This window comes from Heteronotia binoei, chromosome 3, assembly GCF_032191835.1.
Source record: "Heteronotia binoei isolate CCM8104 ecotype False Entrance Well chromosome 3, APGP_CSIRO_Hbin_v1, whole genome shotgun sequence".
Classification (NCBI taxonomy): domain Eukaryota; kingdom Metazoa; phylum Chordata; class Lepidosauria; order Squamata; family Gekkonidae; genus Heteronotia; species Heteronotia binoei.
In genome coordinates, this window is record NC_083225.1 from 80,365,202 (window position 1) to 80,387,415 (window position 22,214).

The 22,214-nt window shown below is 44.0% G+C and overlaps 1 protein-coding gene across 1 annotated transcript in view; it reads left to right on the top strand.

Moving 5' to 3' along the window:
* The window catches only part of IL1RAPL1 (interleukin 1 receptor accessory protein like 1), a 1,501,437-nt gene that overhangs the window by 1,392,047 nt on the left and 87,176 nt on the right, over positions 1-22,214 (top strand). Inside the window, exon 8 of the mRNA XM_060234094.1 lies at positions 11,325-11,457. Coding sequence (XP_060090077.1) covers positions 11,325-11,457 — 133 coding nt within the window. The remainder of the gene's footprint in view (positions 1-11,324; positions 11,458-22,214) is intronic.

Below are 22,214 nucleotides of genomic sequence, written 5' to 3' on the forward strand. Positions count from 1 at the left end.
AGAAACTTTGGATTCTGTGTTTAAAAATATGCTTAAATATTTCATTCAGAAGGGAAAGTTTCTAAGAATTTAATGAGAAGGCAGTCCTTTTTTTAAGCCTTGCCTTTTTGACATTTCCTCTCCCTTTCTCTGCTCATTCAGTAGTTTTTATCCTCCCCTCCAAAAAAATCCACACATATTAGTGCCTATAAGCAGCTGACGAGACCATATAGAGTGAAATCATCTCAGTGGTTTGAGCCAAAAGATTGTAGTCTCATTAGATCTCATGTGCTGAAAGAAGTCCAGAGAAATTCAGAAAGACTGGTGGCACAGGACAGCCTTCTGATCCATGTTAATTATCAAGGTGAGCTTAATCTAGGTAACACTGCTAAGTAAAATTTAGTAGTGATTTCATATGCAGGATCTGGGGAGGGGAATTTTACTCTGATGGCCTTAATTTCTGGTCAGACATTACTAATTATGAATTCAAATTTACCCCTCCCCTCCCCAGTTCTGGAACATTATGTTAAATGTTTTTGAGATTTTCATGGGGAACAGAAAGCAGGGGTTTCTATTCAAGAGTCTGGGACAGCTGCTTATAAAGCTAATGGCACCAACTTGCACAGAATATAGCCTTCTCTCTAATCTAAAACCATCTAAATCTCAAGCAGGTTGAACAAAAGGGTTCAGTTTTACAAGCCCTCTAAAGTAGGTGCCTCTTGGTGCAGGAACACTTCTTGCTATAGATTCCTCGGGGTTCGGAAGAGAGTATGGTGGACCCAGCAAAAGAGTGCTGGCCAGCCACCAGCGTTTTTTAAAAATAACCTTGTCTGCATTAATTTTTATTTCCCTACTCTTACAGTGACTGACTGACAAAAAAAACATTTACCTTTCCACTGAAAATTCTGCATTTGCCACACTGCCTTGTTGTGTTCTGTTTGTTTCCTTTCACAAAGTGAGGGGAAAGGAAGTAGGACAGGGCCATTATTCCCTATTAGGGATGGACACAAACTCAGAATATGCATTTTGGTTCATGGTTCGTGGCATGCTTGGTTCATGAGCCATGAACAACCACAAATATTTAAGAGTGAAATGAATTGTTCAGTTTGTGATGCAGTAGAAACAGACACATACCCAGCATGCTAGAGGCACCAAATTCACAGGGGTTCTCCAACTGACTCTCTTCTACCTGGCAGCTGTTTGATGAGGATTGGATTTATGGAGTTCAAGTTATCCTCACTCCAAAAAAGTGCCCCAATCCTTTGTTGTTTTCAATGGAGGGAAAAAAAACAGGGGGGGGGGGAAGCAAGGGAACAGAAGCTTGGCCAAACAGAATCAAAGTCCCAGAGAATCTTTGCCAAACCAGTGCCATTGTAGAAGTGCAAATTCAGTGGGACTAGCCAGATAATTTCTGATGTAGAAACTGAAGGGAAGGCATTTTTGCAAGCTCAGCAGAACAAGTGCAATGTACTAGCGCCTAGGAAAACCCATGGCCATTGTGACAATGCCAGCACAACAGGACCAATATCTAGCATAGAGTCACATTCCAAGCAAGGGGGTTGCAAGCCCAGCACAATCTATTAGTGTCCAGCAGAACCCAGCACTATTGTGGCAATGCCAGCACAACAGCACTGATATCTAGCATAAAATCACACTTCAAGTGAGGGGGGTTGCCAGCCCAGCAGAGCCAGTACAATGTACAGACTGCCCAGCAGTACCAGTGTAGTCACAGAGTGCTGAGCAGAACCCAGTGTCACTGACATTGTAAGTTTAAAAGGACAGATCCCAAAGCATAGAGTCACAAACAGCATCAGCCCAAGGGCACATGGTGCCCTAGGCAGACTTGTAGCCTGCCACCCCCCTACACAGTGCCCCCCATGCTTCCCCCCATGGCACCACACCCCCGTGCCACCTTCTCCCTCCCTTCCCCCTCCAGGTCTATTTCAATGCCCAGAATGGTGGTCGAACCATGCTCTGGGCTATCTTCTAAAGGCGGCCCATCTGTCGATCAGATGATTGGTGGGCAAACTACACAGGGCACTCACTCTCCCTGCCAGAGCAGGCCAACAGCAGTGGGAAGGACTACGAAGCCTGAAAGGGTGCACTGCCGCTGACTCCTCCCCACTTCCTTCCCATCCAGGAAGTGGGGAGAAGTCAGCACCATGGCAGCCCTTTCAGGCTTTGTAGTCCTTCCCACTGCTGGGGAGCAGGCAAAGTTGGCATTTGCCTAGGGGGACTAGTTTGCCTAGTGGGCTAGCCAGTCCTAGTCACAAATCCAAACTGGGGGGGGGGGGTGGATTTTGCAAGTCCTGTACTAGAAAATGGGAAATGAACATGAAGGAATACCAGCAAAGGGGAGGGAAAACCCACTTGAAACTGATATGACTAGTTTGGTGTAGTAGTTAAGTGTGCAAACTCTAATCTGGGAGAACCGGGTTTGTTTCCCCACTCCTCCAAATGCCCCTGCTGAATGACCTTGAGTCAGTCACAAGTTCTTGAAAAAGTTGTTCTCTCAACAGCAGTTCTCAAAACTGCACTTTCAGCCCCATATACCTCACAGGATGTCTGTCGTGAGGAGGCAAAGAGAAAGGAGATTGTAAACCACCCTGAGACTCCCAAGTGAAGGGCAGGATATAAATCCAGTCTCCTGCTCCTTTCCTTCTTCTTTTTCTAGTTTAAAACTGACAACAGTGTAAACAAGACTGAAGAATCCTACCACAATTGCTTTGAAGTTTGGTAAACATTTTGTTGGAGCAGAGCCAGTCTGTCTGGAAATGCATGCATTCACAAATCTGCCCAAACCTCCATGAATTGGAAATTTTGTGTCAGTTGAGCTGCCACAAATGTTAGTTCACAAATCACAAATCTGCCAAAAATTAATCACAAACTTAAATTTGTGAGCTGGTTCATGCCCATCCCCATTTCCTATGGAGAACTTGAGGGGCAGTTCAAGTGATTGTTCAGCCCAACAACATCAAAATTTCTGGGAAACTCATACTGCCTGCCCATGAAAAAAAACAAACAACCAAGTTTCAAGCAAATTGGACTGAGAGGTCCAATTCTGTGGGTCTCCAAACAAGGTGCCCCCAGCCAACCTACTTGCCAAGGGAAAAAAGGGTTCCTCCCCAGAATGGAGTGAGGGAAGGATAACAACCTAGCCAGAGCCACAGTTCAGTCATTGTTTCCTCTGGGGGATTTTGGGCAAGGCCCTTAGTGGCTGCTTCTATTTATTTCTTTATCTGGGACATTTTTAATCCACTTTTCTCCATAAATGAACCCAAAGCTTCTTACAATGTGCAAAACACAAAAAAACCAAAATTCACAGATACACAAAATAAACCAGTCTCATAGTTACTACTTGCTATTAACAAACTAGTTCATCAGGCAGTAGAAATAGTTCTGCCCTTGATGAAAGTTTATCTTACAGGGGCTTACTGACAATAAAATAAATTTATCTTTCCATGAAGACCTGCATTTGCCAACCTTCCTTATTGAGGCCTATTTTCTCCCACAAAGTAAAGAAGGCTTCCCTTGCAGCAAACCTATTCCTGCTTCCCTGCTCAACTTGATTCCATCCCTCTAACCTTTGAAAATAGTTCACATTTTAAAAAAAAATTCTGTGTGTGTACAGGGTCAGCTCGCACACTAGGCAAACTAGGAATTTGCCTAGGGCGCTGGGAGGGAGGCACTGAATTGGGCTCCCCCCTCCCAGTGCCCAAGGCAAATGCCTAAATTTGCCTCTCCCCTCACCGCTGCCACTGCCGCCACTGCCGCCCACTCCCTCCCTTTCGCAGCGCAGCATTGCGCTCTGCCTCCCCTGCAATCAGAGCAGCGTGCCACAATGAGGCTTGGCCCTACAGGCTTTGACACAGCCAGCATCTGATCATTTTGAAGAGAGTGCTGGAGGAGGCGTCTCTCCCCCCTCACTTCCAGTTCTGGAAAGGAATGGGGAGAAGCCTTCGCCAGCACTCTCTTCAAAATGATCAGATGCCAGCTGCGTTGAAGCCTGTAGGGCTGAGCCTTGTTGTGGCACACTCCTCTTATCGATCGAGAACATGGCGATGTGTTGCGGCATTGCAGAGGGAGGAGGGGGCAGGGGGGCACTGGGCAGGGACCCTGCCTGGGGTACCATATGCTGTAGTGCTGGTACTATGGGTGTTTTCGCACTCACCTTCAGCCGGCGCCGCGACCCTCTTGACGACGGAGGATCTGTGCTGATTTCCCACACGAAGCGCTGGAGCAACCAGAAGAGCCGCCAATTTCCGGCGCGAAGCCCGCTCAAGCGTTTTCCTGCTTCTTGGCGATTTACGTTTGAGCGGGCTTCGCGCCGGAAATTGGCGGCTCTTCTGGTTGCTCCAGCGCTTCGTGTGGGAAATCAGCACAGATCCTCCGTCGTCAAGAGGGTCGCGGCGCCGGCTGAAGGTGAGTGCGAAAACACCCTATGTGTGTGTGTGTGAGTGAGTGAATGAGAGAGAGAGAGAGAGAGAGAGAGGGAGAGGGAGATGAAGTGAAGCAATCATCCAATTCCTATGAGACAAAGGTTAGCATTTTGGACTTCCATTGTATGGCTACTTTAGTTAATAATTAGTACTTTTACCATTTAAGGAGTTCCTGGAGGAGGAGGAAAAGAAGGTAGGTGTGATGGAGAACTAGGGTGTGGTGGAATCTGAAGGCTAAGCTATATAATTTGTTTATGAGTTGTCTCCAGGTTTATTGCTTTGATCAGAGTCACATCAGCTCCAAGAATATTGTTTAAAAGCTATAGGAGCTAACTTTGCTGATAATAGGAGGCATTGGTGAAGAAGGAAGGCTCTTGCTTCCCCCAACTTTTTTCCTGGTGCAAAAGAACCTTCTGTGGTAGTTATTCAGATAAATCTGGAGCAGTATATGGAATAGTCTGAGCACTCACAGCTTGGCATGGACTCCTTCATGGAAATTTCTTCTCTAGGTAGGGTTGCCAAGTCCAATTCAAAAAATATCTGGGGACTTTGGGGGTGGAGCGAGGAGACTTTGGGGGTGGAGCCAGGAGACATTGGGGGCAGAGTTAGGAACAAGGGTGTGACAAGCATAATTGAACTCCAAAGGGAGTTCTGGCCATCACATTTCAAGGGACTGAACACTTTTTAAATGCCTTCCTTCCATAGGAAATAATGAAGGATAGGGGCACCTTCTTTTGGGGCACATAGAATTGGACCCCCTTGTCCAATCTTTTCTGAAACTTGGAGGGTATTTTGGGGAGAGGCACCAGATGCTACACTGCAAATTTGGGGCCTCTACCTCAAAAAACAGCCCCCCCCCCAGATACCCGTGGATCCATTCTCCATCAGGCCCTCGAAAATCTGTCATCTACTTCCTTCTCTCTCACTTGCTTCCTTCTGCATCACAGCTTGCTTTGCCAGGCTTGGTCAGTCGCACAGGAGCTACAGAGAAAAGCCTCTGTTTTCTCCATTGGCTGACCAGGACATGAAGCAACTTGTGTACCAAAGCTCACAATGCCCAGCCATTTCATGTTTTCCCCTGGGTCTTAGGCTCAAAGCATTAACCATGAGAGTTCTGTAATGAATGTCAATAAATCAAAAGTAGGTTTACAGCTCACACACACACACCTGAACAACAGCACACACATTGTCTCCATATTTTGATGCAATTATTCAGAGGTGTCAGTTATCAGAAACCATTACATAAACAAAATATTGCAGAAGTGCTAATCTGTTAAACATGTTTTAATTGTGTTTGTCTGTGTCCTTTATAAAGTTTATATTTCCACTACCTGGCATTACGTTTTATGACATACATGGCCTGACAAGGTCTCATTTATGTCATTCAGCCCTCTTAAGAAATGAGTTTTGACATCCCTGTAAAGAAGTGCACTTGAAATATCTTAGGAGTGAACCTAGCTACTCCTGTGGAGACTTAAGTGTACAGCATCCAGTGACTTCCTTGCAAAGACTAGAAACTATTTTTCTTTAGGAGAAAAACCAGAGTGGATGTCTATTTCTAATTAGATTTCCAGTCTAGCCAAATATTTAATATCTTTCAGCATCATACATGCACTTCCAGCTCTCAAACTATTTTTAGATTTTTAGGAATTTTACTGCTCAAAACATTTTTGAGGACGTGCTTTCCATTATGTGACCTATTGCTTGTTTCATCTTGAATGTGGTAGTTCTCCTGTTCTAGTTGTCATTTTCAGAAGTGTAGTGTACAAAAGTGTAGTGTACTGTTTTGATTTGTGCACATGAACAATCCAATGTGATTTAAAACAAATGTTTAAGCACTATAATACAGACATTGCAATGAAATAGAATGTTAAATCACCAAATAACATTGTAGAACAATAACATGGTGCTCTAAAAGGAAGAGGGTGTGTTTTTGTTTGTTAGTTTGTTTGGTTTTTGATAATATGCAAATAGCTAAATCAAAATGATAGATTTTTCATTTTTAATGAAAATAAAAACAATTTTGGCATGATTTAGTTTCAATACAGGGCAGTAAGCATTATCTATGTACATATTACTCAGAATTCCTTTGTTCAGCATAACTTGGGTGAACTAATAAGTAATTAGTTGCCAATCTCTTACTCTGTCTGTATCTCATTGATATTTCATTCTCTAACATCATTGATAACTGAAACTATGTAAAATGAATTTCTTTACCCTAAGAGGAACTTTTTTTTTTTACCGGAAAATTTAATTTACTGTAGAACTTAGTGCAATGAAATGAGTTTACAGATAATAGAGAGCGGGGTGTACAATTTTTTAAACCAGTATATTTTGGTTTAGGTCTATTGGACGGGGGGGGGGGGGGGGGCAGGGTCCTAGATCCAAATAGTGGTATGGACTATGTGACTCACTCTATGTGAGGCTGTCTTTAAAAAATTGTTAGAAGTTTCAAATGGTATAAATGCAATAGAAATACTACTGATTGTTGAGAATATATCTTGAAAATTTTGTGCCTGTTTGCTTCTAGGCACAATTAAATATTCTGATCATTGCCACATCAGTGCTTGACTCTAAATGGTCTGGGATAAGGATATATTCAGTGCAGTCCTAAAAAGATTTATTCCTCTCTAAATTCATTGAAGTTAATGGACTTTAGAAAGGTTATATCACTGTTTAGGATTATACTATTAAAGAAATGACTGCTCTCACTCATACCAGCAGATCAATTACATTACAAACAGAAATCTGTTCTGTATGCAGTTAGTTGGAAGATAACAAGAGACATGGACTTTTAATTGGCTGTGTATAGCCTGTGGAACTTCCATAACACAGCTGCTTGCCAGGCACCTGGTTTGAGTAGCTTTCAGTGCCAAATTAAGACCTTCTTATTTGCCCAGGCTCTTTGTTGATTGTTTATTTCTGATGTTGTCTGGAATTGACAGTTTTCATTGTTTGCTGTTTATGCTTTTGTGACAGGTTCTAACATTTCATTATTGCTTTACAATACACTCTCAGAAGTGTATATATGCAATAAATGGGTAGGTTTTTTATGACCACCCCTCCCTCAGAGCAGGGTTTCCCCCCCGTTTTTCTCTCCCTTTGTCACTGAGCATCCTTTTAATATAGTTTCTTCTTCTCTAAAGCTGTCCTACCCTGTCACAGTATGATATTTTGCTGCTAGCTCAGCCCAGGAACCTGAGGGAAGAGACAAGATCACACCTTTAGCTTAAACTACTGAAATGGCACATGAGAGGCTTTTTAAAGTTAAAAAAAAATTCAATGTAGAGAGAGAAAGGTCAGGTAAATCACTAACTAACTCTGAGGTAAATCAGTTTAGGCACATATTACAGTTCATAAGTTTCAAGCTATTGAGAATTTCTTAAGCTTTTCACAGTTTTAGACTCTTTAAGATGGGAGGCTTTTGTTTTAATGTTTTCTAAACACTCCAATATACTTTCTTGAGTTTAACTGTCTCTTTTGGTTTCCAAAAGACAGGGATGCATTATCCAGTTCCCAAATTCCTTCACGAAACACACCAGTACACTTTCTTGAGTTTTATTGACTTTTCGGGTTTCAGAAGGCAATCTCTAAACACACCAGATCAGGGATCACTCCACTCATTGAGCTCCCTTTTTTAAACTGGGTAGAAAATCTCTTCTCTGCCTAAAAAATCTATCCCTTTGCCTGGCACAAATGGGAGTCTTCACCAATCTCTCCTCCTTTCCAACCTTCCCAGTCCTCCATCTGTGTTAACCTGCTCTCAGTCAGGGCTAAACACAAAGTCAGTCAGTACCCAACACTTCTCTGTCAGGAATTCTCAACATCCAGTTCTGAAGTCTCTCTCTGCTCAACTCGTGTTAATCAATCAAATTTCCTTGAGCAGCCTTTCAAGGATCTCTAGCTCTGTGAGACTTTTAGTCCTTTACAATCCATTACCTGTTCACACAGCATTTATCTTTTAAAAGGCAGTCTTGTCACACCAACAATATCACAACATAGGTAGTCTCTAATAGGGAAAATTTACTGTTTTAAATTCTATTTATCTCAAACAGTTCGATGGATCGCTGGATCAAATAATCTTTGAGAGGCATTTTTTTTTTAAATTTAAATTTTATTAAAGAAATTTAAATAACATGTAAGGCAATGTCGTAGACCCCATGTTGGGGCGTGTTTTTGGTTTTTGAGAGGCATTTAACATGAAAGCAAAAACATATTTATTACTACAGGGAAAGGGTACAGAAAGGTAAAACAACACTAAGAACTACATCCTAACGCGTTGAAGAATACATGCTTAATGGAGGATACTTCCTCCTTCTCCTTGAATGCTCTACTTGAACAAAGGAAGTCACCTGACTAATTGACCAAACAAACAAGTTTTCCCGCTTCTAGATCTTGATTGACAGCAGCCAGGATCTTCTTCTTAGGTCATGCAGACAATAGTGAATCAGGCACAGTGTTAACCCTATAATGACTGGAACTTTAGAACATTGCAAAGGACATACAGAACAGATACATAATTCTAACAGTCTCCACTGCTGGGCAGCCCAGGGCTCCGCACTGGGCTCAGTGAGAGAGTGGGGGGAGATAGGATTGCCCCCAAGAATCTTGTGTGGATCCATCTTTTGTGATACAACTACCTAACTCTGAATGTTAGTTTATCTTTTTCATTGTTCTTTGAGGTAGTCCTGATGCAACACAGATTACACAAACCTCAGAGTCCAGTAGCACTAGTTTGGACATTTTGCACATAATAAACAGTGCAACCTGTTTTTAAGTTACCCTGTTTTGATGTGTTTTAATTATTTAGTAATTTGTTTATATTGTGATGCCAAATGGCCTATCTGTTGTGATCTGTCCTGCGCACTCTTATGGGGAGGGAAGAATATAAATTTGAAAAATAAATAATTTTGCAAGTTGTCATATGTTGCAAGTTGATTATCTGCAAGGGCTTAGGGAATACAGTGTAGCCTGTAAAGTACTTTGTGAAAAAAACTGAATGTCTTACATTGACCTAATAGTTTAAAGAGAAGAAATTCCTCTCCCGGTCTTTGAGCTCCCGAGTCAGGAGCTTGGGAGATCTACTGGAGCCTTCATTATCAATGGAGGCCCAGATAGCAGCCACTGCCAAGTCAGCATTTTTCATCTGAAGCGGGCAAGGCAGTTGGCCCCCTTCCTAGAGCGTCGGGACCTAGCAACAGTGATCCATGCAGCGGTCACCTCAAGGTTGGATTACCGTAATGCCCTCTACATGGGGCTGCCTCTGTGCTGAAGCCGGAAGCTGCAGCTAGTGCAGAATGCGGCTAGGCTGTTATTAGGGCTCCCAAAATGGGAGCACATACAGCCAGGGCTACGCGGACTGCACTGGCTGCCAGTTGTATAGCGGGTTCGCTACAAAGTGCTGGTTATTACCTTTAAAGCCCTATATGGTTGAAGACCTGCCTACCTGAAGGACCGTCTCTCCCCATATGAACCCCAGAGAGCACTGAGGTCAGTGGGGAAGAATCAACTGACTATCCCTGGTCCGAAGGAGGCAAAATTAAAGAATACTCATTCATGGGCCTTTTACATTGCAGCTCCACACCAATGGAACCAGCTCCCGGAAGAAGTGCGGGCCCTGTGGAGCCTTGAACAGTTCTGCAGGGCCTGCAAAACCTTCCTCTTTAGGATGGCCTTTACCTGACTGAATGACTGATGGACTCGTCTTAAGTGATTCCACCATCATAATACTTGTATCTAATAGAATAGCACCAGAAATGTTAATTTTAAATTGGAATGTTTTAAGTTGAATGTTGATTTTAAAATTTGTTCTATAATTCATTGTACAGACTGATTATGTGGTTAGCCGCCCTGAGCCTGCTTCGGCGGGGAGGGCGGGATATAAATAAAATGTTATTGTTATTGTTATTAAAGAGTCTGTTAAGAATAAACCTTATGTAACCATATTTTATATAAAGTTTAATGTTAATTTCAGGGTTATTTGGGTGTTGAAGAGGCCTGTATATGAATTCTTTGTCATAATCTGAAAAAAGAAAGCTTTAATTGAAGCTTTATTAAAAATTGGAAAACTCCCCTCTTAATTTGATTTTGAAAAGATTTATGGTCAGGAAATCAAGATGTGCCTTAGCAGCACATCTTCTCTTCCCCTGAAGCTCTAGGATGTCCTTGGGCTTGCCCAGTGTTCTGCAGAGCCATAGCAGTGAATTTTATGAGTGTAAATTTAGCTCTCTGAGACCGATTTTGTACTCAGCTTACCCCGCTCTCCAGTTCGTCTTCTCTGTGCAGCATCCATTGGATTTCTCACTATCTGCGCCGGAGCTACAGGAAGCTTCGCGGCTTTCGTGCAGCAAATGGAAACCTCTAAAAGCCAGTTTCCGTTTGCTGCACGAAAGCCATGACACTTCCTGTAACTTCGGTGCAGATAGTGAGAAATTCGACGGATACCGCACAGAGAAGACGAACGGGAGAGCAGGGTAAGCTGAGTGCAAAATCCATCTGAGTTTTTCACCTAGGATTTTGTCTAAAAATACATTAAATCAAAAATATTTTGCATATTACTGGGGTCTTATTTCGTATTTTTTTTTAAAAAAAAATCCAAATATTACAAGCTACAAAATTTATATGAGTTAAACAACACCTCTAAAAATAATTCATTTTACTTCAAGGACCTTTTATTAAAACAGTGGATCTTTGGACTACAGCTTACCCTAGATAATTTTCTCTCCTGCAGAATATGACCAACAATGTAAAATAAACACTGCATCCATAACATTTTATTTTAAGACAAGCTTTTAAATAATGCTTTCTTTGATTTGCCCAAGGAACTATTACTTAGCAGTTGATCTTCACTTGAAACATTTTTGCAAGTTTTGCAATAACATTTTCATTATTAATTCTTTTCAACAGGCCATTCTGCTAATCTAACCTGCCGAGCATTCTTTGGATACAGCGGAGAAGTCAGTCCTTTAATGTACTGGATGAAAGGCGAAAAATTTATTGAGGATTTGGATGAAAGTCGGGTTTGGGAAAGTGATATTAGGTAAAAAAAATCTATACATTTTGTCAAGACTAATCTCGAGTTCTCTGAAGAAATTAAGCACTATATAAAAGGAAACACTGACATCCATTACTAGAACGTGCATTGAAACACTATATGGCTGCTTTACCTCTGTAACTACTGGAGTGTATGCATGTAGAACTACACAAGGGTTGAGGATTCCTAGGCCATACAAAAGCATCTAAAGATCTAAATTAGTAAAACAAATTCTTGACAAAATTGCTGTAAGTTCTCTCCTAGTACTCTGCTCAGCTAGTGGTGACACGTTCCTCTGGTATAAGAACACACCTTGCAAGCTCAAGGGGAAGAGAGAGTGATGCAGCAAAGGAAACACAAACACAATTTTTGGTAAAAAACACAGCCATGCCATTTTTATTAGATACAGCCAAATAAGTATTGTTGCAGCATGGGGTTGGATCCAGTATTGGGCTGCCCAATAACCAACCTACCTCAGCCACCGTGCTAGGGAATGACAACACAGAATGGCAAGGCCTCAGGATCCATGTGGGCACTGCTTGGTATCCTTGCCACCTGGTGGTGGACATCAGCTGGCAACTCCCATTTGAGCAAGAGGCTGATTGGCTCCACCCCCATGACTTTTAAGGGAGTCCCCAAACCTTGGGAGGCAGATACTGAGGCTGACCTCCAGAGGATCCATTCCAATACCCAAACATCCTAATCTGTGTTGAAAATAATAAGATTCAAAACCCATAACTTAACCCATAACAACTGAAACACAAAAGCTTAAGGGTAGGAGGGTGAGAAAAGCTGCTGGGAAGAACCAAGAAGGTGAGACAGCACTGACTTAAATAGCCACAGTGGGTGGTGTTACTCCGCCTTTCAAGGTGGTGCCAGCTGATAGAGGCCAGCCAGCCCTTTCTGTGGCTGATCCCGCCCTCTCCCCTTTGTCCTACAGGCAGCACCCTGCTGCTGGATGTTCTTCTTACGGTCTTGCTGCTTCCCCTATCAGCAAATGGCAGTGCTCTACACTGTACTTTTGGCAGCAGACTTCATGCATCAGATGAAGTTTCCTGACTGGAGGAATACAACACTGTTAGCTGACACAATGCTAATTATTTACTGCGAATTACAGGCATTGTGTAACACAGAGAAGCAATGGATTATCAAGAATCTCATAGGGGAATTACTTTCTAGAAGGCCACTACCTTAATGGCAGAGATTTTCACTGTTACAGAGGAAAAATGCCAACAGCTTTTCTTCTATTCCCTTTACCAGTGTCCTCAGATACTGATTTGTTCTTTCAAAAAATTATTTCTGCTCTGGGGTTCCACTGTTCAAACTCTTCACCTCAACTGATGGTTGGAAGAAAGGGGTCAAGCTAATTTTTCATACAAATGCACAGAGAAACATTTTTGAAAGTTACCCACTATCAGTCTCTCTCTTACTTTCTGAAGCACACACACACATACCCATACAGTAGTGTGGCATGCATGGGGGACACATGATACACAAACCTTTGCTGAATGTAAGAGGTCAGAGATTCGTTAGTGACCTGATCCAATAATTCTTAAGAATTCTTATATAAACCATCTTAGGGTTTATAACAGAAAATCAAAATATAAGTATAATAGCCATAATACATTCAGAGCAGTCAGTGAGTGAGAAAGCAAGTGAGAAAGAGCAGTTTTCTAGCAGGGGTTTGTGTGTTGTTAAGAAATTCCTTGTTAAAAAAAAGAGGGTGAAAAGTTTGTCAGAGGAAAGTGAAAGCTTTGAGGCTAAGATATTGTATGCAAAAGAATGAAATGGTAGAATGTTCCATTCTGAAGGAATGGGGGAGGGCACAGGTACATTGTCTTTGCGCTTATGTCACTGCCAGCAAAATACTAGAAGTGATGCCATGATGTTGGTGCTGATGTTTCCGGATTCACCCCAAACTCTATGGTTTAACCATAGAATTCTGAACAAATCCTAGAGCATCACCCTCAACTTCATGATAACACTTCCAGTTTTTGCCAGAACTGACATCACATGCTTGCATACCCCACCCTTACCCCCATATTTATCCACCAACTGGATTCTGTATACCTAACTTGGCATTCAGTAGACAGAACTCATACAGTATTCTGCATGAATTATGAGGATAGGGTAATAGAGTCATTGTAACAATAGAAATCCCTGAAAATAGAAAACCAGCACAGCAGGGGAGAATGTTTCTACCTTTTCTGTACACATTTTCAGTTGTCAGGGAATTTATACATAAGTAATAATTCCAAAATGTGAACTTCAAAGATTCTTTATCTGCAGTCAGAAGAGCTATGTACAAATCTATCAGCAACTTATTCCCACCTCATTCTTGTTCCTGTGTAGAGTGAAGGCCTAATGAACAACAGGCAAATTATGGTTCTAAATTGTAAATAATTGATAGGATTGGGTTGTGAGTACATGAGAGAAGGTGTTATTAACAAGGGATGGCAGAGGAAAGAGTTCCTTGGTATGGTTAATCTTCTGTCATTAACTATGTAGACAACAGCGTCAGCTCTGCAACATCTTGCTCCAACACTTACTATCTGTCAGTTGCCCTTTCCATAATCTGGATATGCATTTTAATTTGTGCATGCATGTTGAAGCATAAACATGTATTAACTAAGCATGCAGCTCCCCATCAAATCATTCCTTCTCCCAAAAGAAAAGTGCTCTTAAAAAAGCTAAGAGAGCGAATTCAATTTATACTAATTTCAAAGAACATCAGATTCAGTGCTTTTTCTGCTTGTGATGATCTAGCTAATGAGCTAAGCACCTTGTAAGTTTCCATTAAATACATTTTAACGCCTTAGGGAAGGCTGACTACTCACAAATAGACTTATATGATTAAACTGTAAACCATATGCCTGTCCCCTCACTTTCCCTCTGCCCTTCAGTTTTACTAGTCAATTAAAAAAACAAAAAGCTCTGCTTTCTCCTAATCCAACCATACAGAGTCAATTCAGGATATAAAGCTTTCAGGCAAGGGCCATTTCATTTGGCAATAAAAAAACTCCAGGTTGTTTCCATATAGCAATGCAGCTCTAGTTGCCACTGATAATATATTCATTCCCCAACCCTCCGATAGTAGGCTATTCCTCCATACCATGAAAACAGCCCTACAGTAGTAAGGGGAATAGTGGCTGCAGGGTTGTAAGTCAAGTAAAATGGAGCCACTGGGGAAAGATCTGGGGAAATGTGCACCTTCTTGTAACATGCAAATGCACCTTGACTTGATGTTTTTCCAGAAAGATCATACAAACCATGTTCAGGAAACTTAGCAAGAAAGCAGAGGGAAACAAGGAAACAAGATAACAGAGGACAATGTCACATGACTTTCTCCTGAAAACAGTGTTGCAGTATGGAAGCCAAGCTGAACCAAATTGTTAAATGAAAGCAAACTTAATCCTTTTTGTTCCATCAAAAGGCTTCTGAGTACACTTAACATTGGATAAGAAGGCATGTAATTGGTTAAAAAAAGAGGAAGCACATGGTTGGAATAGATATACAACTTCTAAGGGAGAGAGATGAGCAGTGGAATCTCTATGTATCTGTATCGGGCAACAAAGTCTGCAGATAACACCAAATTGTTTAGGATGTTGAAAACACATTATTTGATGAGGAGTTCCACAAGGATTTCTCCAAACTGGAGAACAGACAAAGAAATGACAGATAATAGCCAATGTAAGTAAATGCAGGTCAAACAACTCATAATTTTTTGTAGTTATTTTACATGCTTGCTGATGGCATCTGAATTGGTTGTCACATTTAAAAAAAAAAACAACCCTGGAATTGTGGTGAATAGGTCACAGAGAAAGTCATAGCATCCTAGAATCATAGAGTTGGAAGGGTCATCTAGTCCAACCCCCCGCACAACGCAGGAAACTCACAAGCCCTCCCCCCACCCAATTCACAGGATCCATATTGCTGTCAGATAGCCATTCAGCCTCTGTTTAAAAACCTCCAAGGAAGGAGAGCCCACCACCTCCTGAATAAGCCTGTTCCACTGAGGAACCACTCTGTCAGGAGGTTCTTCCTAATGTTGAGCCAGAAACTCTTTTGATTTAATTTCAACCCATTGGTTGTGGTCCTACCTGCTGGGGCAACAGAAAACAATTCTGCACCATCCTCTATATGACAGCCCTTCAAGTACTTGAAGATAGTGATCATATCATCTCTCAGTCACCTCCTCTCCAGGCTAAACATGCCCAAGTCCTTCAACCTTCCCTCATAAGACATGGTCTCCAGACCCCTCACCATCTTTGTTGCCCTCCTCTGGACCCATTCAAACTTGTCTATATCCGTCTTAAAATGTGGTGTCCAAAACTGAACACAATACTCCAGGTGAGGTCTTAGCACAGAGTGATACCATCACTTCACATGATCTGGACACTATACTTTTGTTAATACAACCCAATATTACATTTGCCTTTTTAGCCACCACATCACACTGTTGACTCATATTCAGCATATGGTCCACTAAGACCCCTAGATCCTTTTCGCACATACTACTGCCCAGACAAGTCTCTCTTATCCTGGTTATGCATGGGATTTTTCTTACCTAAGTAAAGAATTTTACATTTATCCCTGTTAAAGTTCATTTTATTGGTTTCAGCCAGTTTTCCAGCCTGTCAAGATCATCCTGGATCCTGTTTCTGTCTTCTACTGTATTTGCAGCGCCTCCCAATTTAGTATCATCGGCAAATTTAATAAGCATTCTATTATATAGTGGGCTCGATGCATGGAGAGATACGGTTGAAGTGATCAAAGTTCTTTATTGTGCTACATCATGGCAATGGTTAAACCAAAGACTGCCAAACTGGGCCAACAGGACCAACTATATACAGTCCCAAATTCCCGTGCTAGGACACCATTGGGTCATTTGAACCAGCAGGGGGCTGGTGGTTAGACTGGGAAAGCAGGGATTTGGATCCTGCTGTCCATTGTTCCTAAATTCCCAAGCTCAGTTCTAAGAGGCTCCAATGAGCCTGGCCGGAACTTCTGCTACGAAACATAACATACACAATACATTCACTCTATTCCTTCATCCAAATCATTTATAAAGATGTTGAACAAAACAGGCCCCAGGACAGATCCTGGAGGTACTCCACTTGTCACTCCTCTCCAAGAGGATGAGGGACCATTCACAAGCACTCTTTGGGTGCAATCTGTCAACCAGTTACAGATACACCTAATGGTGACAGGATCCAAACAACATTTTACCAACTTGCCAACAAAGAGTATGTGGAACCTTATCAAAAGCCTTACTGAAATCAAGATAAACTATGTCTACAGCATTTCCCTGACCCAGAAAAAAAGAGAGATCAGTTTAGTCTGACATGACTTATTCTTGAGAAACTCTTAATAATCACAGTCATCCTTTCTAAATGTTCCAGGATTGACTGTTTGATTATTTGTTCTAAAACTTTTCCAGATACAGATGTCAAGGTGATGAGTTGGTAGTTACCCAGATCCTTCTTTTTCCCTTTCTTGAAGATGGGGACAACATTTGCCCACCTTCAGTCTTCTGACATCTCACCTATTCTACAAGAATTCTCAAAAATAATGGCCAGAGGCTCAGAAATTACATCTGCAAGCTCTTTTAGAACCCTAGGATGCAGTTCATCTGGCACTAAGCAGTTTCATTTAAAGAAATTAGGTGTTTATGTACTACCCGTATGCTGATCCTGGGTTGGAACTCCATATCCTCATTATATGTTCTGTTTTTGCCATGTTGAGCACTGTTTGCCCCCCAAGGTCAGAATAAAGAGTTGGACACAATGTATTGGAATAAACTTGGACCACTTTTATTAAACAACATAATCCACAGCAAGGGTACCCAACCAGCGGCCTGGCCACGGCTAGGGATCACCATGACCGCTCCCCTGCCATTAGCGGGCGAGAGACCCAGCCCCCCAGCCGGAGCTGAGTGACTCAGCTCCCTCCAGGCAGGCCCAGCAGGGAGGCACGCACCAGAGGGCCCAAACCCAGACGCACGTCTCGACGGAAAGGCACCCTCTAGCCGAGCCTCCAGGACAGTCTGCATTCTCCAAACCCAGGTCTCCAAACCCCAAGGTTGATCATGCCAGACCCCTAATTCCCCAAAAGGGGGATGCTTCACAGTCCTCCCCTAGCCACATAGTGCCCTAAACCCCCAAAACCTGCCACAACTAAGGCCAAGTCTCTACTTAGGGCTTAATGCCCACCGGGAGGCCCAAAGCTACCCGCAACCCTTGCCACAAATCTCTCAGGAAAAGCATGTTACCCTTTTCTGAGAGATGCACCCCATCCCCTCTGTAGAGGTCAGGAAATTTCATCAAAATGTCCGGATGGGGCAAATAGTGGCCCAAAACTCCTTCTAACACCTTTTTAATTTCCTTATTAGCCTTATACTGGGCCCTCTCAATAGCTGCAGGGTCCCAAGCACAATGCCAAACCCGGCGGGGCAGCATGGCTGACCACACTATGATGGTCCCAGGCCATCCCTCCCTAATGTGCTGAAAGTTGTCACAGGCCTGCCAAACTAAGGCTTTGCCCTTTAAAAGCCCCAAATCATTGCCTCCCAGGTGAACAATTAAAACCTGGGGAGGGGGACCCGCACTATCTCGAAATAACAAAGGCATCAGGCCCGGCCACTGAAGGCCCTGGCGCCCCCACCATTTGATACCAACATGTTGGCTGAGTCCCAGCTGAGAGCCGACCGCAGTTCTCCGTGCCTGGTGAGCGGCCCAAAACACGTGGCTATGGCCACAGATGAGAACTTGGCTTCTCTGGCCAGGAACAATAGCATCTAAAGAGAAAAAAACAGTTAAACAGGCACATAACCAGTAGCAACCAAATAACAAGCTACCTAAGGCCTAAGAAACAGTCGAACATAAGACTTGTAAGCCGAGGAACGCCAACGGCCCAAGCGCTGAATCGAAGAGGAAGGATACCCAATGGCGGCAGCCATTGAGGCTGCCCCAATCCTAAAGGAGTGGGTCCCAAACCGCACTCCCGTCAAACCCAGTTTCCCTAAAGCCCATGACGTCACCGCCCAAAACTGATGTCTCGTCAATGGGCTACCATCATGATGTCAAAACAAAAACCCCTCATCGGGCCCCCGGTCTGCCAAATAAGCAGCCAACGTAGTAACCGGACACAGCTCAAGCTCTGAGCAACAACCCAACTCAAGTACAACACCTTTTTGCAACTGATCCGTCTTAGAGTGACAGACAGTAATCACTGCCTTACCCTCAGATAGCCTCAGATCCCTCAATAAGAGAGCCTTGCCAGAAACATCATTTCTGGACTGTGCCACCAGTTCACTGACTCTCAAGGCCCCCCAAAAAACGCCACTAAGGATGCAGCATGAAACAAACATGCTTCAAAAGCAGAAGCACACACCACGTCCCAAACCCCTCTCAAACCCCGCAGAATCAACGGAGACATAGGATTCCGCTTGTCCACTCTGGGTCCGGCCTCTCTGGCCCACCTCTCCAACATCTTTCAAAGCCGAGTCAGCTGTCTCTTCCCTATAACCCAGCGCCTTACTGGCAAAAGCCAGTGCTGACAGGCGCCCCCTAATGGATCACACGGCCAATCCCTTACCTCAAAGTGAAACACAGTAGTGGAGCAACTTCTCCACCAGAAGGGGCCAAATGATGCGATACCCTACCTCGGCCCTAAAGTCTTCAAACTGCTGCATAGCCTGTTCATAAGACTTCCTGGTGCTGGGTGCAATGGCTAGGCCTATCGCTCTGCAGGCCTCGGCTCTCCAATCAGCCACAGTTCCTGGGGCATTGGCACCGCCTCTCTGTCGGCATCTGGGGCCAGCTGACGAAACCTCTCTGTCTGTTTACGAGAGAGAGCATCAGCCACCCAGTTACTCACCCCAGGAACATGTTTGGCTAAAAACAAAATATTAAGCCACAAACAGCGCAGAGTGTAAGCCACAAACAGCGCAGAGTGAAGGCCCTCACCAACCTCATCACCCGCTGAGATTTGGATGAAAGGGAATTAATGGCGTGGACTACTGCCATATTATCACACCAAAAATGGACAATGTGATTGGCCATATCCTTCACCCACAGCCAAACCGCGACTAAAATGGGAAAGAACTCAAGAAACGTAAGATCTCGGTTCACACCCACCTTTACCCAAGAATCAGGCCAACTATCTGTGCACCAGTGTCTGTGGAAATAGACTCCAAAACCCAAAGACCCAGCATCATCAGACATGACCTGAAGCTCAGCTTCGAGCCACATGTCGTCTCTCTAAAAGGAGACTCCATTGAAGGACTCCAAAAACTCCTGCAAAACCCTCAAATCATCCCTCATGCTGCAGGTAACCCGAGTCCTATGCTGAGGCAGGCGTAATCGTGCCATAGCATCACAAAGCCTTCTAAGAAAGGCCCTCCCTGGAGCAACCACTTTGCGCACAAAGTTGAGGTGCCCCACCAGCTGTTGTAACTCCAGCAAGGTAACCTTCTTTTTAAGAAGAAAGGCAGAAATCCTAGCCTTCAACTCAACTATCTTCTGAAAAGGTACCCTAGACTGCTGTGCAACAGTATCTATCTCGATCCCTAAAAAGGTCAGTGTTTGGACCGGACCTTCCATTTTTTCAGTTGCCAAAGGGACCCCAAGCTCAGCCACCAGCTCAGTAAAACTGACAGGAGCTGCCCAAAACGCTCCGTCCCTTTGGGACCCACAAAAAGGTAGTCATCCAAAAATGTGCTGAAGCGCTCGAAAGCGGAACATGACACAGAGCAGCCCATTGGCAATGCACTATCCATATAAAATTGGCCTTCAAAAGAAAACCCCAAAAGCTCAAAATCCTCGGGATGCACTGGTAGAAGGTGAAATGCAGATTTAATATCTCATTTTGCCAACTCTGCACCCACCCCGCAGCATCTCACCACAGCTACAGCCTGGTCAAAGCTAGTATACCTGACTGAGCATAAATGCTCAGGAATTCCATCATTCACAGACTTTCCCCTGGGGAAAGAGAGATGGTGAATCAAATGAAATTCACCAGGCGCCTTTTTCGGCACCACACCTAATGGCAAAACCCTAAGAGTACCCACCGGAGGATGAGAGAAAGGACCCAAGATCCTACCCTCCGCCAACTCCCTGGCTATCTTGTCCCCAACAACTTGCTCCAAACCCTTAACTGACTTAAGGTTCCCAGCCATAAAAGGAACCCGAGGCCCCTGATAAGGGATCCTAAAACCAACTATAAAACCTTCTAACAAATACAAACTGTCAACCCTTCGAGGATACCTCGACAGCCAACGCTCAAGGGGCCGCACCCTTATCGGGCTGGGCCCCTTTCTTAGCTGGATAGGATCCACCACCCCCACCAGGCTTCTTTGCATTTTTTCTTACCCTTGCTCTGGGGCAGCTATCAAAGGAGTGTGACCCCCCACACATGGGGCATTCATGCTTGAACTGGCAAGCCTTCCTGTTACACACTCCCAAAGACCCATATTCCCAGCAGAGCAAGCGGGGTTGAACAGCCTGCCCCACTGCACCACAGGGAGAGCTGGATGAAGTCAAAGACAATGCAGCTGACCTGCTCACCAGGTGACCGCAATCAGAGCGATCACCCAAATTAGGCCTAGCCGGGGACATAACCTGCAGCCACAGCTGCTGATGAATATGGTCCCACAGAAGTGATGGATACAAGGCAGCCCTCATCCAAAACTCCTGATCATATTGCAACCAGGCAGGGCCACTAAATGCCATGTATTCCTTATAGATTATATCTAAATATTAAAAAAGGGCAGCTGCCCGCTACGGCTGCACCCGGGCAATAACCCCAGCATAAATACAAAACCCTGACAACCAATTCACCCAGGTCCTGTCAACTTTCTGTTTTTTTTTTCATTTTTTCTTTCTCCTTATCATCCAACTCTTCCTTATCTTTTTTTCTCCAACTCTCGAAAGAGCAAAGAAAAAATGTCCACATACTCCCCTTTCAGGATTTTCTCCCTGGTTGTGGGAAGCAAGTGGTCCCCTAACGGCAAGGCAACATCCCCAAAGGGTAAGGATGTAAAAGGAACCATCCCATAAGGGGAAGGTCCACCCATAAAGGAACCTGCCAAGCCAGGAAGCCCTGCGCCGGGATAAGCACCAGCATTACCTTGTACATTAGGCCAGCCCCAATTGAGGATTGCACCAGCTCCCAAAGGAGCCAGCACCCCAACACCTGCAGCAGACGTACCCTGCCCGACCCCTAAAGCTGGTCCCCAAGGCCCCCATGGCCAAACTTGCCCTGCACCAGCCTGCCAGTTATCACCAGACCTACCTCCAAATCCAGAAGGAACAAATGGCAAACCGCTTCCCGATGCTCCAGCTGTCGCCACCGTACCCAACTCAGGACCACCAAGGCCAAGATCCCTGCCAGGCACCACTCCACCAGACCTGCCCTCAAGAATAGACAGCCTGGTAAGTATATTAGCCTGCTTACCTTTTTTAGAGGGCCTAGGTCCCTCTGCCCCCCCCCCCCCAGAGAAGGGATACCTGATGCCTGCTCCAAAACCTGCAGTCTACTAATGATATTAGCATCCACCATTACATCACCCTCCTCATCAGACGAGGATGACGGGGGTGGTGGCCTCTTAGACGGTACCTTAGGTGCCCTAGGCTTAGGCTTCTTCCCCTTGGGCTTACACGACCCTTTACCTCCTGCCATTTTAGCAGAAGGAACAGCACCACAAAATGGCCTCCAACAAATCCCCACTAAGATGGCCGCCTTCCCCTCAACAAGAAAGGGAC